General features: G+C 40.0%; 1 protein-coding gene across 1 annotated transcript in view; it reads left to right on the top strand.

Annotated features, from left to right (window-relative positions):
- Positions 1–19,645, top strand: part of CSMD1 (CUB and Sushi multiple domains 1) — a 1,882,041-nt gene that overhangs the window by 970,373 nt on the left and 892,023 nt on the right. Inside the window, 1 exon segment of the mRNA XM_021075826.1 lies at positions 576–783. Within this exon segment, the coding sequence (XP_020931485.1) occupies positions 576–783 (208 nt within the window).

Raw genomic sequence — 19,645 nt, 5'->3', positions numbered from 1 at the left:
AACGTATTTTATCTTACTGACCTTTTCCTTGTCACTTTTCCAAGATAATCCATTTTAAGTTTTCATGCAACTATTTCCTACTCAGAACACTTTTATGGATTGATGTGTCTCTGTTATCATATTAGTCAAGAACTTATCTGAAATTCAAAACCAAGTGCATATTCCAAACTCTACAGAAAATAAAGATTAGGGCGACAACTTCTTTTAAGATCACTGTACTTTCAAAGCCAGGTATCAAAAAGTGAAGGATAAATTGCCAACTTTTTTCCGTCTTCCAAGATTCAGAGAAAATCTTTAAAAATCCTATAAAGCTGACTGTGAATATCAGGTGTATAGTAACTGCACATTCCAGATTTTAGAGAAGATGCAATTTCAGTTCTTTCTGTTACTGCAATTCAGTTAACAATGTGATGATATTGGTACATGTTTTAAGTCTTTGCATAGAACTAAACTAACAAATCATAAGAAACCCCTTGTTATACTGAGTGCCTCAATTATCCAGAGTTACACCTTGTAGATGTACTTGTGTCTGTGGCCATTTTCAAGCATGTTTTCTTTGCATCTGGCCCTTCCAGCTGAGGGAGCTTGTGGCGGGACGTTACGGGGAACGAGCAGCTCTATCTCCAGCCCTCACTTCCCTTCGGAGTATGAGAACAATGCAGACTGTACGTGGACCATTCTCGCTGAACCTGGTGACACCATTGCCTTGGTCTTCACTGACTTTCAGCTTGAGGAAGGATATGACTTCTTAGAGATCAGCGGAACCGAAGCACCGTCCATATGGTAAGCACTGGGCAGGAAATGCCCTTACCCATATCCTACAACAGACGTCAGAAAATTGGGTGTTCTTTTGCCTTGCCTTGCTCTTTTGGCCACTAAAAAGTCATCTAATATTGTGACTGTTTTCCAAATTTCTAAGATGTCTTTGTGCTGGTATTTGGAACTGGAGACATTTGCTGTTTCTTGGACATTGAAACTTCCCATGTCCTCATTTTGGACTCTTATAAAGTGACACAGAAGATAAGAGCTAAGTGAGCTAAGTTGGTTTTGGGATTTGATGTAGAGCTGATTTGGTGTGAACAGATATTTTTAGATGGTGGAGATTTTAAAATGTCATGGTACCAATCATTTATTGCCTCTGCTGCAGATGTGTGATTGCATATTGTGTTTCCTCTTTGAAGATGCTGCACCAAATCATATAACGGCCTATGAGGGTCTCAGGTGAATCATAAATACTAATCTGATACACGCATAAAGTTGGTCAGCTAATGGTCAGTTCTCTGGTGTGTATGCTAGTAGAGACAGAAAAAAACTGGATCTGATCCATTGCAGTCTTTGATTTATAGTGTATCTGGCAAGAGCAGCTTTAGCTGTGTCTATATGTACAACTGAAAAGGAAGAATTCAAAGAGTATGTTTAAAGGCTTAAAATAGATGTTAAAATTCTAGCTCAAATTAAGTCATTCTTTATGGGTTGAAGATTTTGTTTTGTTTTAATTTTTTAATTTCTTTGCTTTTTAAAAACTAGAGTAGTTGTACATTGCAGGTCTTGAACTAGAAGGAAGCTTAAATCTGGAAGTTGAAATTAATTTGGAAGAGAGGAAGTATTTATGGGTTGGTGGAGGAGAAGATGAAATGAGTGATTTTAGAGTATCTTTCTAGTTTAAGTTTTCATTTTAGTACAGAGACTGAAGGATAAAAACATCTAACCTGAAACATGTTGTAAATTAGACCACCTGTTTTAAAGCAATTGTAAATATTGAATTTTATTTTCTAAATGAAAGATTTAAAGCAGAGGATTTGTATTTATAGATTCATTTTTTTTTCACTAGTTTCACTGTCCTTACGTTAAATGTTACTTCGATCAAGAGAAAAATAACCACTTCCTCTATGATCTTTGTTTTCAATTTCATTCATCTGAACAATACTTTTAGATTGAGCAAGGCAACCATTTTGCTTATTTTATGAAGTACAATTTAAACATTCAAGGTTGGTTTATGTTAATATTTATTTTACTTTTTCTAACATCAGAGCTAGTGGAAACAGATACCAAACTGAGAGCTGCGTGTCCTAGATTCTGTTCCAAGTTCTCTCACAAACCATCCTTGTGACCTTGGGCAAATCTTATAACTGCTTATATAAAAAAGGGCTCTATAAATGAGCTTATAAATTAACTCACTGAACATCTCCTGATTGTCTTTTCTTTGTCGATCACCGTAAGAGATTCAGTGATGCAGTACTCTCCTAGCTTTAAAATTACCTTGTTTTGATTTTCAGAAAATCATTGCAATGAAAAATATATGATGACTGATTTTCCAAAAAGTAGATGATTAATGCTAAAGGCTTTATTTGTGAGAGATTCTAGAAAACATGGACATCACTTGGATGGTGAGCCGTCAGCATGGGGGAAAGAGAACAAAGGGAGGCATGTTGGACCATGACTATAGAATCCATCATCAGGATGGCTTTTGCCAAACAGACTTAGTTCATGTAAGAAAGGGAACTCTGAGGTGAAAAAAATGACCATCTCAGTTTTGCAAGAAAAATAGGGATGCTGAACAGAGAAGCCAGCCAATATGGAACACTGTCCTGAAAAAGGTCTATGGTTCCTACACACACATTCTGCCCAACCCCCGAGGAGGCCAGCCTCCTTCATTTTACATGTGTCCATGAGGGCCCTGAAGGAGTAAATGGTATTACTTGACTGGGTTTTGCATGTTTCTTCTTTTCTCACCCCTATTGATTCTTTAGTATCCTCTCCTCTCTCTGTTTCATCTCTGTCACATGTCCCCACTTTCTTCAATATCACACTCGGAGAAGTGTGTGTGGACAGGGTCACAAGCGTGCTAAAATTGGGTCTGTCTGAAGTGCCAGGTGGGGCCTCATCAGCCTGTGGGGCCTGAGAGCTTAAGCTCCCATCCTTGTCACATGGCCACGTGGAAAACATTGGCATGGCAGCCAGACAATTCGCCCTTGCCTTCCAGTGTCTGGGCCTCACCTGGAAGACATTCTCTAGCTCTCTGGAGTCTTGGTATTTGCCAGAACGCCAGGATTGATGGTCAAGCACCAGTTGGAAGCAATTGTGCAGTCTTTGGAAAAGCTCTTGGTGAGACTTTGACCCTGTGTACCTTCTTGTCTCATAATTGGATTCCCTGATGGTTCATGATTTCTTTCTTTCAATAGCCATTGTCAGACAGATGGAGAGTTGTATTGATAATCATATTCTTGTGATGATTTGCATTATCCTATTGTCTTGGCACAAAAGCCCTGAGGGAATTCATTCATATATTTACCCTTTATTGATGAAGAAGCTAGAGGCAAGAAGAACAAGGGGTAGCAAAGCTGAGGGGGCCTCTGAACCCAAATGACATGTTCTTTTCTCTGTAAGATGGTCTCCTCAGTGGGACAGTCAGGCCTGAGCCTAATGGCCTGTCAGGAAGTTCCCTTTTTCCTGTTCCAGGACTGAGGGTTGGACCCTAAAGTCTTGGGCAGGTGCCACCACAGGGGAGATGGGCCACTTGAGAAGCAATTTAGCACACATGCTGCATCAGGCTTAGGGACAACAGATCTTTTTGGGGTGAAATGTAGTGTTTATCACAATTACAAAGAGGAATATCTTGAAACAGCCATAGGACCACTTTTAAATGGAGCAGTCATCTTCCAATTACTCTTCAGTGGAGGCTGAGAAGGGAAAGATAGTTTTGCAGAATCACTATTGAAATATACATGGGCACATATACAATACAGAACAGAATCCCTTGAATTACCTAAGACTTATATACAAATGCATAATATGGCTTATCTTGAAAAGGCTATTATTTAATCACAATTTGAGAGTGACAGCCTCTGAAATGTTTAATGCTAAATCAGTATATTTAAAAGATTTACCTATCCCCAAAGTGGCGATGTAGGTGGATGTGTGTCCTCTGAGGTGCAAGGTTACACGGCGGTGAGAGTGGGACAATGGTAATGGCTGTGAGCAGAGAGAGTGCACAAACACATATAATTTTTCAATAATCTATTTTTAAAAGATAACTATACAAGCAAGGGCACTCTGAGAAGAAGCTATTTGGAAAATTGTTAAGAACAATAATAGGATTAGCCATATTTTCATTTAATTTGGAGTGAAATTACCAACTCAGTTCTGCTTTATGTAGAGGTTGCCATGACTACAGCAGAGGCAGTCTAAAAGTGGTGGATGATGTAAGGCCCCCAAATTATCCGTGTATTAAACGTGGAGGGGGTCATCACTTAAGCCTCACCGACTCAGTGTACATCAGATGGGCTGAAATTTTTTAACTAGTTGGAATCCAGTTTTAGCCAGGATGGCCTCCCGTCAATACCCTCCTTTAACAGAGGACTGGCGTGGCTCGCTGCCTTTGCAACATGGTTCAGCAATTATGATTTTTCCTGCAATTAAAAGCATGGTTAGGAGTTCCCACTGGGTTAATGACCTGGATTGTCTCTGTGGAGGTGGGGGTTCAGTCTTGACCAGGCACAGTGGGTAAACGATCCGGTGTTGCTGCAGCTGTGTCATAGGTCAAAGCTGTGGCTTGGATTCCATCCCTAGCCTAGGAACTTCCATATGCAGGGGGTTGGAGGGAGGGTTTGAAAAAGAAAAAAAGAAAAGAAAGAAAAGTATGGTTAGCTGCATGAGGATAGCCACACATTTTTTCTTTCTAAAGTGTTATGATGGGGTACCACCTAGCTCCTAATTCCAGAAATATCAAGAAGAAAATCCATCATATTTCAGAGTTAAGCTACCAAGATTTCTAAATTAAGACATGGTGGTTAAAGGGATCAGGAACCTAGAGTCTTGACAGGAAGCAAGAACGGGAGAGTTTACTGTCTTTAAAATATACACTCATATAATGGGAATAATTTGTCCACTCATTTTGTGATAGGGAGTACGTGTAGGAGAGAAACAAAGAAAGCAAGGACTAGTAAGTGTGTTTCAAACATGACCCCAGATTTACTTAAATGCATCACTTTCTTAAAAACCTTCATTGACAGAGCCTCAGGCCACCAGAATAAAACCAAAATGCCTTAGCACATCCTTCAAGCCTTTTCATAGCAGGGCCCACCGTGCCATCTAGCCTGGACTCCCCTTACTCTGGCAAGCAACCCTCAGTTTGCCACAGTGAACACAGCACTGCTGTCCTCAATTTGGCACATGTTTATGTCTCTTGCACATTCATTCAGGGAACCAGCATCCACTTGGAAGGTCCACGCTGCCCAGTTTAACTGACAATAAATTAACAAAGTGCTTATGGTGATACATGGATGATAAAACACTCAGAGAAGGAACTCCAGTAGCATGACTTACATCATCTCCCTTTCTGGAAAACTCCGGTGATAAGAAGTGCAAGAATGCTTCTTGGCTGATTAGGGTCAGCCCTCACTTCTTATACCAATAGAAAATATGTTACTCTGTGATTTTGTTTTTTCAGGCTTAAGTTCAGTCATTCACTAAACAGCATGACTCTACCCTTTGCCTGTCCAGACGGTGCAGAATTACACCTGAGAGGACAAAAAAAAAATGTTGTGTAACTACATTTCATTTTGTTCCCATTAACCAGGCACAACTTCACTGTGAAATCAATCTAATCAGTGACTCACTGAAGCCAAAACAGAACTTCAAAGGAACTGGAGAAGGCCAGTGAGCTCCAAAGAACCCTTGAAGGGTCAATTAACACCTGCGGTGTTTACCCAGCTTGTCACTTAATTGATAATTGACTTGGTGTATATTTAATTTCTAATGAGGATGGATTATTGAGGCAGACACAGTGCAGTAGGCGCCTTGAAATCAATCCTTCTGCTCACCTGCCCAGAGAATAAGAAAGGAAGCCCCCTCCCCTCCCACCTCATTTTAACTATTAACTGTTCCTTTTGAAATAATTTCACAGGGCATTTGCAAAACCAGAGAGTTGCTGTATCACCCAACCCAGCTTCCCCTCATAATCATACTTTATGCAACCTCAGAATCATTATGGAAACCAAGAAACAAACACTGGGACTGACCAACCTACAGACCTGATTTCAGCTTTCTCTACTACTGAACTTGGTGGCATCAAGTTCTTCCTTTTTCACAGCCCCAACATGTGGCTATTTCCAGTCTTACTGATTCTGTAACCTTGAGCTCCCTCTTCTTAACAATTCAACCCGGTCACATTACCTTGGGAGGACACCAGCGTTATTCAGATATAAGGATGAGAAGACGGTAGAGTACTGCTGCATCACCACCAACTGAAATAATTGGTTTTCTTTCTTTCATGTTTTCCATCTTAAATTTAAATATGATAATCGCATTGCACAAACCTACTGTAATGTATTCACCTTAGCGTTTTCTATGGGAGCAAGCATCATATAAGTGAACAGGTATCCTATGTGTGTGGATATATTTGAATCTTGAAGTTCCTCTGTGTCTGATTCACCAGCAGGCAAACGTGCTCAAGGTAAGGATTTCCGCGTGCTGTGGTCTCCATCTTAAGGAGCGTGATGGGTTCATTGGTGGCGCCCCAGTGCCACTGAGTCCCCAGAAGTGCCTCACATTCTTATTTCTTCATAGATGTCTGAAATGTCCTCATAGTAGTTCATCTTTGATAGCTTTCCTTTTGGTTGAAATCCACATTTAGTATTTCAAATATATACAGTTGATGAAGTTAAAAAATATTTTAATCAATATTTTGAACATTGGAAATGTATATAGTTTATTTAATTGTGGTCACCATGGATATTGTGTAGGATTTTATCCCAGGACTACATGCAAAATAACCAGACTGAAGGCTAACAAAGAGAGAAACCAAAGATTCCTGGTCCCTAAGGATGGAACCGATCAGATGCAGGCAGAGTATGGTTCTATGTCAAATCAGGGCAGATACCATGGTTCAGAATCTTCAACTCTGTTGTCATCTTTCTCTTGTCATATGAAAACCCCCCACCACCACTTAACCTGGCTTAATTGGAAAATATGTTCCCTGTAAATTATTTATGTTGCAGGCAATGGGAAAAAAAATTCCCTTTGGGAATATAAATTCATCTCACAAAATACAAAATACCTTTTTTTTTTTTTTTTTGTAGTCACACATCTCTCTTTTTGTATGTTGTCTTTTGTCCAGGAAACAAAATTACAATTAAATTAACACTTTTAAATAAATTTGTCTTTTAAAAACACACTGCCTTTTCAGAGGCCATGGTGTCAATTCTATTTTAGTCATTCTCAGAGGATGGTTGTGGACTTTCATTTATTCCCCAAATCAGCCGATTTGGAAGTCCTGGTGTTCCATGCATACATTGTGATAATTCATTTAAAGTGTCTCTTAAAACTCTGAATATCTAATTTTCCCTTTCTTCTTAAAGTTTGTATTATTTCATGGAGGACTGGTCAGGAGAGTGAGGTGACTTTGTGCAGTTCCATACGTCTCTGACAAATGCAACACTTTACTGCCTGGCTTTCCTCATGCTCTGGGCACAGAGCATGTGAGCCTGATGGTTCCTGTCTGGGAAGAGTGGCTAGAAATGTTGATATCTCCCATCTTTTGATTTTAATAGATGAAAGTGCTTAAGTCATCCTGATTTGAAACTCTTTCAAGCATGATAATCCAGCGTATCTTTTAAAATGTATATATTTGGGAGGTTTTTGTTTTCATGAATTGCAAACTTTAGAGTTGCTGGAACTTGAGAAATCTCCTAAGTGATCTGTTTTGTTGGTTGGATAAGAAAGCTGCATCCTGTGGATGCCATCTGCTTGCAACTGCTTGTGTGGTTGTAGGCCAAGAGAGATGCCCATGTATCTGTGTCATCAGCTCCGGACCTGCCATTCCGAGAAGCAGTTCTTATCCACCACTGGCTGGGGCAGTGGTGACTTCTTTCTTCTCCTCTCTCTGTCAGCAGGCAGCTTGGGGTAGCAGCTAAGCTGAGACTCCTGAGTCAGACTCTTTAGACTTGAGCTCTAGTATTGGTTTTGCAACCTGTAAGCTGATGGCCCAGAGCAGTTTTGCTGTAAGACCCAGACTTCTGTGTGTAAAATGGAAATGGCTGTGACTGACCTTGGAGCCTTGTTAAATGGAGCAGATGAGGGGTGGCTTGTGAAGTGCTCAGCACAACGCCTGTAAGGGTCATCAAATTCTGCAACTAGCTTCATGTTTATCCTTCTAGAAACAGTGCCATGGAAACTTCAGAGTTCTACCTTAGGACACAATGCTAATCTTTTGAAGTGAAAATCTTGTTTTAAAAAACCCAGTTTTGTTTTTAACCTGTATTTAATTTGAAAGGGTTATTTTCAGCAAATAGTCTTCAATTTTTATTAATTATTAAAGCATCATTTCAATGCTAAAGTTTCAAAGACTGTGCCTTATCTTTGCTCTGTACCTCTATGAAAATAAAACTGCAATAATAATATTGCTTTCAAAGGAAAATTAGAACTAAATGCTGGCCCCTACTTGTTTTGTAAGAATGTATTTGAACACAGTAAGTCATTCTTAATATTTAGAGCTATTACCATATACACCATTTAATTTCTTGAAAATCCAAGTGCTATTCATCTCCAGGTCATTATACCACTAAAAGTACACAACTTAGTAAAACTACAATGTGATAACTGTAGAATTTGTACTGAAGTATACGTGCATTTCTTACCAGATTTTTAAAATGCATACCACATGCCAGAAATTGGAACAAATGCTGGCCCAGTGCATCTCAAATTTACTGTGTGTATGGATCACCTGGGATATTCTCAAACTGTGGAGTCTGACTCAGATCTGAGGAAGGCTCTGAGATTCTTCCTTTCCATCCAGCTCCCAGGTGGTATGGGTACCCCAGTTCTATGGATCAAACCCAGAAGTAAGGGTCTATGGTGTCTGTAGCTGGTACACGGAGTGGACAATAGATGATTACAATAATAACTGATTAAACTTCAAGCATGCCATATAGTATTATAACCAGAGTCCTCAGGCTTTGTATTGAATTCTCAAAACTTACTCATCTTACATCTGAAAGTTTGTGCCATTTGGTCAACATTCTCCCCATCTCCTCCACCCTCCAGCCACTGGCAACCACCATTCTACTCTATGTGGTATGAGTTCTACAGATTTGCTTTTTAATTTAGAGTCTATATATAAGTAATATCATATAGTATTTGCCTTTCTTTGACTTATTTCTCTCAGCATAATGCCCTCCAGGCTCATCTTTGTTGTCACAAATGGTAGAATTTCCTTCTTTTTGTGGCTGAGTAGTATTCCAGTGTGTGTGTGTGTGTGTGTGTGTGTGTGTGTGTGTGTGTGTGTGTATGAGAGAGAGAGACCTTTTCTTTATCCATCTATGCATAGGTAGGCACTTAGGTTGTTCCATATCTTGACTACTGTGAATAATGTTGCAACAAGCACAGGGATGCAAATATGTCAGATGCTGATTTCATTTCTTTTGGTCTTATACTCCCAAAGTGGAATTGTGGGATCATATGCTGATTCTATTTTTAATTTTTTGAGGAGCCTCCATACAGTTTTCCATTTGAAAGAGACTAGATCTTAAGAGTTCTCACCACAGAAAAGAACCATGTAACATGAGGGATATGTTAATTACCTTAATTTGGTAAATATTATATTTCATAATACATATGTAAATCAAATCATTTTGTTGTACATGTTAAACCTATGCAGTTTTATCAATTATACCTCAGTAAAGTTGGGAAATCATTATTGTTAATAACAATTTCTATTTTTTCTGAAAAGTAAACAATGTTTTCATAGTTGTGTTTCAGAGTATGGGAATATAAGCTCTTTGGTCTTTGTTGAAAAATAAAAATTTATAATAGGTTGCTGGTGAAAAATGGGGCTGTTTCAGAAAGGTGGGGTTCATCTTTGAGCTTCTAGTCTAGGTTTCCCATCATAATTACTTGGAACCCCTCCTTGGAGAGTCTGATTTAATTAGCTGAACCTGTCTGGCTGGGGAGTTGACCGCTGGGATGAGAGGTAGGGTCAGAAGAGAAAGAAATACAGTATTTCAGTGCCTTCCAAACATTTTCAGCAGCAGTAGCCTCTTTCTAGGCTATTGATGGATTCCATTCATGCATGGAAAATAAAATAGTTTTGAATTCTTTTGGAGAACACTGGAATAAAAGATTAAACTGATTCCTTGGCCAAAAATTTCTTAGTCTTTAAGCATCCTGCTGGGTGGAATGACTCAAAGGTCAGTTATAGGAGGTGGCAGTTCACCAAACGCATTTGACTAGGAAGCATGTTTGGTGGGAAATAGATTAACACCTGAGTCTGTGGTTTAGAAAAGTCTCTGCTTCTTGATGCATCACGGATACTGGCCTGACTGGAGCCCTGGAAAGATTTACATTCCATTTTATACCTCAAGCTGATAGCGACTTGATACCAACTTGCTGTTTCTTCAATCTCTTTTATCCATCTGCAGAATCTTCTCTTCTGTGTGCCAGCAGAGTCCTTAGTAGCCCAATTCAGATTGGTCAAAGAATGTTGGCTTTGGAGTGAGAGAGATGATGGGTTAGAAATATGGTTTTCCTCTCTGTAGCTAGGTCATTTGAATTAGTTATTCAAACTCCCAGAGTGTTTGTTTCCTGGCTGTAAAATGAGGTTAATTATACTTATCTTGATGGTGAAGATTGAAATATGGGACAGGAACCCATCACTGAATGTGGTGCAAAGATACTCAGTAAACCATAACCACCATGATTATCAAGCTGTGTATGAAAAATGACAAATCAGCAATCGAGGTAGAGAGCAGTCATAGTTTTAGGAAAGAGAAATAATTCCCCAGTGAGGTCATCAAAGAATATTTTCCAGAAAAATGGGATTTGACATAGGCTCTGAGAATGGAAAGGGTCTAGACAGAAAATGTGTGTGGGTATTTTAGGCAGGGGATGTGTGAAATCAAAATTACAGGTGTTGGCAAAGCACAGGAAATGGTCGATGATATGAGAAAAAGCAATCCATTGTTTCAATAGAACAGTAAGAGATAACTTAAATACCTTATGGCAAGCCCCATTTTTTTCTTGATAAAATATTTATTGTATTTCTAATATGTGCTGAAGTAAGAAAAACAGTGCTTCCAGAAAATAAAGGCGATTTTGGTATGTTAGATGGATTGGGAAAAGAAGAAAGGAGAGCTAATAAACCACTACAACATTCTATGAGCAGGGCACATAGAATTTCTAAGACCGATTGATCAGAGAGTAGAAAGAGAAAGAAAAATAATGGACTTACTGAGAGCCAGAAAAGTCTGCCCCTGGAATTTGCAAATGGCTGTGCAGAGATCTTAGAACTTCCACTTTAAGCTGGGAACTTATTTAAAATTCTGTAAGTAACAAATGCTGCTGAAAAGGAAACCTTCCTATGTAAATTGGTGCAGCCACTATGGAAAATAGTATGGAGATTCCTTTAAAAACTAAAAATAGTGTTGCCACGTGATCCATTCCTTAGTATACATTCAGAGAAAATTATAATTAGAAAAGATAAAGCACCCCAATTTCACAGCAGCACCATGTACAATAGCTAAGACATGGAAGCAACCCATATGCCCATTGACAGATGAATGTATAAAGACGATACGGTGTGTGTGTGTGTGTATACACATATAAACCTATACCATATCTATATACACATATGTAATAATGCCATTTGCAGTAATATGGATGGACGTAGAGATTATCATACTAAGTGAAGTAAGTCAGAGAAAGACAAATACCATATGATATCACTTATATGTGACATCTAAACAAGGATACAAAATGAACCTACAAAATAGAAATAGCCTCACAGACATAGAAAACAAACTTATGGTTACCAAAGGGGAAAGGCGGTGGGGGAGGAATAAATTAGGAGTTTGGAATTAGCAGATGCAAACTACTATATAGAAAATAGATAAATAACAAAATCCTACTGTATAGCACAAGGAACTATATTTAATATCCTATAATTAACTATAATGGAGAAGAATGTGAAAAATTACTGAATCACTTTGTTATACCCCTGAAACTAATACAACATTGTAAGTCAACTATATTTCAGTAAAAAATCCAAGTGTCCAGGGCTCAGAGCTGGACTGTTTGGGTTCAGTGATCTCCATTTTAATCAGTACTCTAGAAGAGTTTTGAGGAATTCAGCTTTCAGCCATATGGGGATGACTTATAAGGAAACCCTGTGCTCAGCTAGAGCAGGGAAGATCCCAGAGGCCTTTGCAACTCACCCCTTCCTCTCACGGTCTCAGAGAACAGGGTGGGTTAGGATGGATCTGCTCTTGGAAGACCTTCTCAGGTAACTGATCCTCCTTTTTTCTGCAGGTAGCTCCCAGCTGTGTGATCTGGATTTTAGAGGGGACTCTTGGTGAAAAGGAATAGGAAACTAACCTGAAATTCAAGAAACAGCAAAGGGCCAGGAGGAACATCTGACTTATAAAGAGGGGAATTTTTAGGGTAAAGTTAGTAATAAAAAAAAAATCTAGTATACATGGTTTAAGATGTTCAGAGGAAGAAAGTATAGTGAACTAGAAAAGAAAAAAAAAAAAAAAAACATTTGGGGGCAGACAGATGCAGGGAAAATTCACAGCATGGAGGAACTAACTCCCGGAGGCTGAGGTCAGATTCCTAATATCTCCCTTACAGAGCTTTTGCGATTCTTCAGATTTGTTTTGTGAAGAGCATCAAATACTAGAAAGTGGCCACTGCTCCATACAGGGCAGCTGTTGCTATTGAGAAGGAAAGCTAGCCAGCAAATGATGTATACATTTTCTTTAGCTGTTGAACCATTTGCAATGGGCAGTTTTTAAGCACTGATTTCAGTGTGTGTGTGTGTGTGTGTGTGTGTGTGTGTGTGTGTACACCTGTATGTTAGACCAGGCAAGAAGCTTTGTATGTATTTACTTCCTATTAAAAAGCAAAAGAACAATGTAGCACGTAACCCTAATGAACAGAAACAGCTATGCATGCTTGAAAATTCATTTATTCTCAGCAAATGTGCCTTGTACATGGTGGGGGAATTTCCTAAAGCCTAAAATGGGGCTTTAATTTACAACCCATCGGTGCTTCCTTGGTACCTTCAAATTTACCATCAGCTGTGAGAAGGGAGGGGAGGCTCCATGTACATCCATCACTCTGTATCCAGGTTTGGAGGAGCCCAGGGTCTAGGGTGTGATTCTTCATGAAAAGTCACACATGAGTAACATAAAGTCAAGACTGTTTTGAGCTCTAAGAACATGAATACAGTAATAAAAATGCACCTAGAGCAACCCAGTGGCCTTGGTTGTTATTTCTGTTCCTGGATAATCCACCTATCCCGTCATCACCAAATTTTAATTTGTGTTACTTTCACAGACTTAACATGAACTGAACTAAAACTTGAAATAAAGTATTGATTTTCTAACATGGATTCAAACTTTCTTTCTCACCTTTTTCCTTCCTTCCTTCCTTCTATTTTGTGCACTTGCCTAACACACACACACACACACACACACACACACACGAACATTTGTATATATGTGTACCCATAGTATAGATGCTGAGCCCAGAACTAAAGAAACACATTGTTTTCTTGGGGAAAAAAAAAGGTGGTCTGTCTGTTCAAATCAAAACTCTGGTTATATATATTTTTAACTAAAAAGTCAAAACAATGTACTAGGTTATCATACATTTTTTCTTAATGTAGCTTGCTGAAAAATCATGATATCGTACTTAAGAGGGCTAGGATTCAGAATGACCTAGTCATTATTCAATGCCATATTGCATTATAGAAACCTATATTTATGTATCTCTTTATCTAGCTTTATCCTCTTATAATCAAAGGTACTAAACAGTTTGAAATTAAACATTCCAGATTGGAAAACAACTACTCATCTGTACCCTATGTTTTCGCTTTGGTAATGGATGAGAATTTGGCTCAGGACATCGGTTACAAGTGAGACATTTTAGTAAGAACATCAATCTGGTGTTTGAAGTTAAGCTTGCCACTGATTTTTCAGTATCGTATCACTGCATAGATCATGTTTTACAAGTGCAGATGGATGGGTTTTAGACCAGGATTTTCTGATACCGCTCCATGCTCTAGAGCTGCAGTTGACTATCCCAACAGATGACTCAAAGGTCCCCTAAGGGAAGAACCCAGCTGCAGTGGCAAAGGGCTGTCATCATGGAGCTTGTAATGAAAATGCACTCCTGGGGTCTGTACATGACCTAAGGTGGGATGCATTTTGAGAGTAGTGTTGTAAAAGGAATCCAGGAAAGAAAAAAGAAAAGTCAGAAATAAAAATCAGGGAGTTCCTGTTGTGGCACAGTGGAAACAAAACTGACTAGTATCCATGAGGATGCAGGTTCAATCCCTCATTCAGTGGGTCAAGGATCCAGTGTTGCCGTGAGCTGTAGTGTAGGTCACAGACACAGTCCAATTTGACCCCTAGCCTGGGAACTTCCATAAGCTGCCAGGTGAGGCCATAAGAAGCAAAAGAAAAAGATGAGGCTCACCACTGACAAAGGTTGGTGTGGCAGGCATGGGTGGTTTTCTGTTCCAAGGTTTAGGCACATAACATAGTTCCATAAGCCTCTTTACTTGGACAGCTTAACATACACACATGTGAAGTTCTGATGACAGTATAGGTCATTTTAAACATGGGGGAGGGCAGGGCACTCAGGGCTCAGCTCTGTACCTGGCCCTGGAAGCTCTGGGATCATGATGGTCACTGTCACTGTTGCATCGTGATCTTCCCACTGCTTTTCTGTCTTTCTCCATTTTTCTATTATTGGCTTCTCTTGCCCCCAGCTTCCTGCAGATATCCATCTTCTGTCTTTCCATCTTCTGAAACATCCCAGGATCCTAGCCTCTCACAGCAGCACCTTGTCCCCCATACTTTCATAGAATCATTCTTAAAAGTAGTGCTTCTTAGTGACAGGTGACCTTCTAAATGGGTAGTTTCTAAATCTAAATAATGCGAAATAATTTATGCTGAGTCAGTACTCTGCTTCTCATTGAGTAATCATAGCAATAACAACAATAATAATAATAAAAGATCTGTGTATTGATTCTATGTACCAACCACTGTTGCAAGTGCCTTTCATGTACATCAGCTCACTTAATTCTACCCCTAAACAAAGGCATAGAAAGGTAGCATAAATCACTCAATGCCCTGCAGCTCATAAATGCAGATCAGGATTTAAATCTGAAAAGTCCAATATTAGCACAGGTTGTGGTTAACAGTGACTAGCTTTATATACAGGAAGCCTAGCAGATAAAATCAGGTATTCTCTGTAGGAGTGCACTTGAACCTGCTGACCCATGAAAGAAGGAGCTTCTAACAACTCGTCTTCTTGTCTTTGCCAAGTGCATGTTGTGTAGGATCAAAGGCTCCCACTGCATGTTAATTGAATGCATGACTGAATAAACTGTTTAACAGTCTTTCTTCAGGGGGCCTTTAGAATCAAAGAGAGAGTTTATGACAGGGGAGGTCATCACCAAGCAGTCAGAGGGGGCATTACTGGTCTAATTGATCTGCAAAATGTAAAATTTGAGCCATATTTGGTAAAGGTAATTTTGAAAGATTGAAGTAGACAAGGTTGCATTTTCTCTATGTGGGAAAACTTTGGGAATTCCATATTGTGGAGGTATCTTGCCCAGCATAACTTTCACACCATTTTCTGTCTGGTGGTCTCTCGGCATTTCCACATATGTAACACAAACAGCAAGGTATTGGAATAAACCAACAGGATGGGCAGTTTTGACTATGGGGAAGTCATAGTTTGCACAGGATAGTTTAACATGGGGTGACACTGGCTGTGGGTAGTCGTGTGGACCCATATGGGGGGTGCCATCTTTTGTGGGAACCCCGGTGGAAATTTCAGGGATGATTTAGTGCTGTGGGGAGCAGCTGTGGGGCAGCAGGATCATGAAGCTGGTCTCTTATGTCTCTGAGAAGCCAGGCTACAGTGTGCAAGAGGGTTGAGGAGCTCGCTGGGCCTTCACGCCCCACTGTCACACCATTCTTTAGAGAAAAATCTAGGGAGAGTAGATGATACTGAATTGTCCACATTTTAAAAAGGATAGGAACGCTGTAAACCAGCTATAACGGAAAAAGTAAAAATCATTATTTAAAAAAAATAAAAGGATAGACAGAAACCCAAGTGAATTTTTATTCAAAAAAAAAAAAAAAAAAAAAAAAAACCACGGATAGCACAGGCATAGTTGAGCAGAAGGTATCCCTGGGGAGTGGTAAACAGAAGAAAATTAGCAGAAGGAGGAGATTGTTTCCAATACTGTGTTGAACTGAAAAACGCAATGAGAACCCATAGCCCCAAATGCAGAAGCAAAGCACAAGCAAAGAGGCGCAGGGCCAGTTGTTAGAAAGTTCCAGCAAAGAAGCTTTAGTCATCTCAAGATGTCACTGACCACAGGACAGGGGGAGCTATTTTACACTGTTTGGAACACATCACATGTAAAAGCCCACGTTAATCTGAAACCAGGGCATGCTCTGCAGCCCTTCCTGGTGCCTGTTAGGATCCGAGAGAACAGGAAAACATGAGTGAGGCAGCACAAGCTCCTTTCCCCTAATGGCGAAGTTCCCGCACATGCCAGTGGTTGATAACATAATGCACAGCTCACACCATTCCTAAAAGGTTTGGCATCAGGTCATTATTATAAAATGCTGTATAAACTGTAAAGCACCATGTAATGGTGAAGAAACCAATCTTATGTTTTTATGGAAAGGAGAAAACAGAAATAACTTGGGAGTAAAAACATTTTGATGAGCCTGGGGGTTAAAAGAGCCTGGGCATGGCTATAACATAAACTGTGTAAGATCCCTGTGTGCCACTCTTTCTCTGGTTTTTATGTTTTAACTCTGGCAGTGATGGCTGAGAATATAGTTACCTTATTAGAGGCAAATGGTTTTTTTGGAGTATGCCTCTGTGTTTACTAGGTGTGTCCCGTGACTGCCTGTAATTCAGACAGCCTCTAAAATTTAGATACTTTACCACACTGTCTTAGTCAGGTTATTTTCCTAAAATAAAGTACCATCAATCAGGTAGTTTATAAACAATAGAAATGTATTGCTCACAGTTCTGCAGCCTGGAAAACCGAAGATCAAGGTGCCGGCCATTTCAGGTCCTGTGAGAGGATCCTGGTTTATAGATGACTGTCTTTTTTTTTTTTTTTTTTTTTTTGGCTTTTTAGCTTTTTGCTATTTCTTGGGCCGCTCTGGCAGCATATGGAGGTTCCCAGGCTAGGGGTCGAATCGGAACTGTAGCCACTGGCCTATGCCGGAGCCACAGCAACGCAAGATCTGAGCCGCATCTGTGACCTACACCACAGCTCACAGCAACGCCAGATGGTTAACCCACTGAGCAAGGGCAGGACCAAACCCACAACCTCATGGTTCCTAGTCGGATTCGTTAACCACTGCGCCACAAAGGAACTCTAAATGATTGTCTTTTCCCTGTGTTTTCAGGTGGGTACAGGGTGGAGGGCTGGAAGGAGAGTGCTCTGGTCCCTTTCTCTTCTTACAAAGGCACTATTCTCAGCACATGGACCCCACCCTCATTGGCCTGATCCAAAACTAATTACTTCCCAAAGTCTCCACCTCCCATTATCACCCCATTGGGCATTAGGGCTTCAGCAGATGAATTGGTGGGAGTGGGGGTGGGGGGCACAAATATTCAGTCCATACCACACACCATATCCTGTGAGTTAAGAGCAGAAGTAATAACCATGTTTCCTGTTTGTTCTCTTCCTTTAGCCTTTGTAGCCATGCAGATGCCTCTTAATTTTCATCAAGGTTTCTATCACATCTTGTAGTAGCCATTGAAATAAAATAGTACTTTCCTGGCACTTCTGATACAATATACAGAATAGATTAGAACACATTACAGTCTACTCTACTCTTTCCTGACCTAAAACATCACATAAATTATTGAGATTTTGCTGTACCTGAGTCTGTCGGTGTTTGACTCCAACGAGAGTTATAAAATCTAGTGAGGGACAAGGGCACCGTATTTAAGTGGGAAAGTAGAAGCATGGAATGGACTGTATTGCTCCCACGCTGCTGTGTACATCTGGAAGAGACTGCTCCTGGCCCAGGTGTTGCATGACATTCTTTTTCTTTTTCTCATCTTGTAATTGTTGTAAAGCCCAAGTTTCTAGGAGGCAATAGAAAAGCAGTGGGACCTGTGGCTTGTGATCAAATGCATATTATGACATTAATTCCCCATCCACTCACTGTTCCCACACAGTGTTCCTTTCATTAACGCTAATGGGAGCGCCAGGAAGATATCAAGGGTAGACCAGACATCTGTAAATGATGGATGCCTCCGAAAAGGGAAGTTGCTTTCCCTTAAAAGCAACAGCACTGTGATGCACTCATGTAATATGCCGAGGTCTTTCACACCAATATCAGAGCATTCAATTAGTGGTAATTAGAGCCCAGCCGGGCAAGAGCCATTTCAGTACTGCTGCGAAGAGGGTGAGCGAAGCAGACGACACTTTTCATTCCAATTACTTCCCTACAAATATGCCTAACTCTATTCATTAGCCCCTAGAAGGATCTATATTTTTCAAGCCCTATGCCAAATTCACAAGGGTGTGTGGCATGCTGTATTGCACGATGTATTGAAATATTTAAAATTACGTACACATTCATGAGTTTCTTGCAATTGTGTCTTTATCAGTAGGTAAGCTCCAAGAGTACTAATAGAAAGAATATGATTTGACTAAATCTGTGAATTATGAATATTTTATAAATGAGAGTTAAGAATTGTGTGTGCTTAGGAAAAATAAAAGATGAAAGTGAATATAGAAATGTGGAAACCAGGAGTTCCCGTCATGGCTCAGTGGTTAGCGAATCCGACTAGGAACCATGAGGTTGAGGGTTCGATCCCTGGCCTTCCTCAGTGGGTTAAGGATCTGGCATTGCCGTGAGCTGTGGTGTAGGTTACAGACACAGCTCAGATCCCTCATTGCTGTGGCTCTGGCGTAGGCCGGTGGCTACAACTCCAATTAGACCCATAGCCTGGGAATCTGCATATGCCACAGGAGCAGCCCTAGAAAAGACAAAAAAAAAAAAAAAAAAAAAAAGAAAGAAAGAAATGTAGAAACCTTGGTGTCTTATGGGATATGAGGTTAGGGGTGGCTGAAACCTTCCATGTTGGGTGGTCACCCACTTACTTACTCCAGCCCCTGGGGGTCCCAGGGTACAGGATTTGCCCCACTGACAATAACAGTTATATTGTAGACAAGCTGTTTCTTCACGAGAAAGGAAGTTTTTCTTGAGGGCAGACCTTGGCTTCATTTCATAAATTCCACAGGGTGTGGTGGTATTCAGTGGGTTGATGCTGGAGTTGGCTTGTATAAAAATTCAAATTTACAGCCACCTCAGTGAGCATTTGTTCAAGTACTGTGTGTTTTCTGGAGAAGCTACAATATAAGATGAGTGTAAGAGGCAGGATGTCCACCCAAGCTTTCTGTGCCATTATGTGTGTGAAATGGACCCAGAGATCTGTTATCATTCTTTGGTTTATTAAACTTATCCATCACTTGTGTTTACAAATGTCTTCCAGTGACTTGTTTGAACAAAAGACCTCCAGGATAATATAATGAAATAGGAAATGAAAGTCAGGAGGAATGAATTAATTAACTATAAATGGAGATTAATAA

This window comes from Sus scrofa, chromosome 15 (genome assembly GCF_000003025.6).
Source record: "Sus scrofa isolate TJ Tabasco breed Duroc chromosome 15, Sscrofa11.1, whole genome shotgun sequence".
Lineage (NCBI taxonomy): Eukaryota > Metazoa > Chordata > Mammalia > Artiodactyla > Suidae > Sus > Sus scrofa.
The sequence above is the reverse complement of the archived record's forward strand: the minus strand, read 5'-3'. Positions and strand labels throughout refer to the sequence as shown.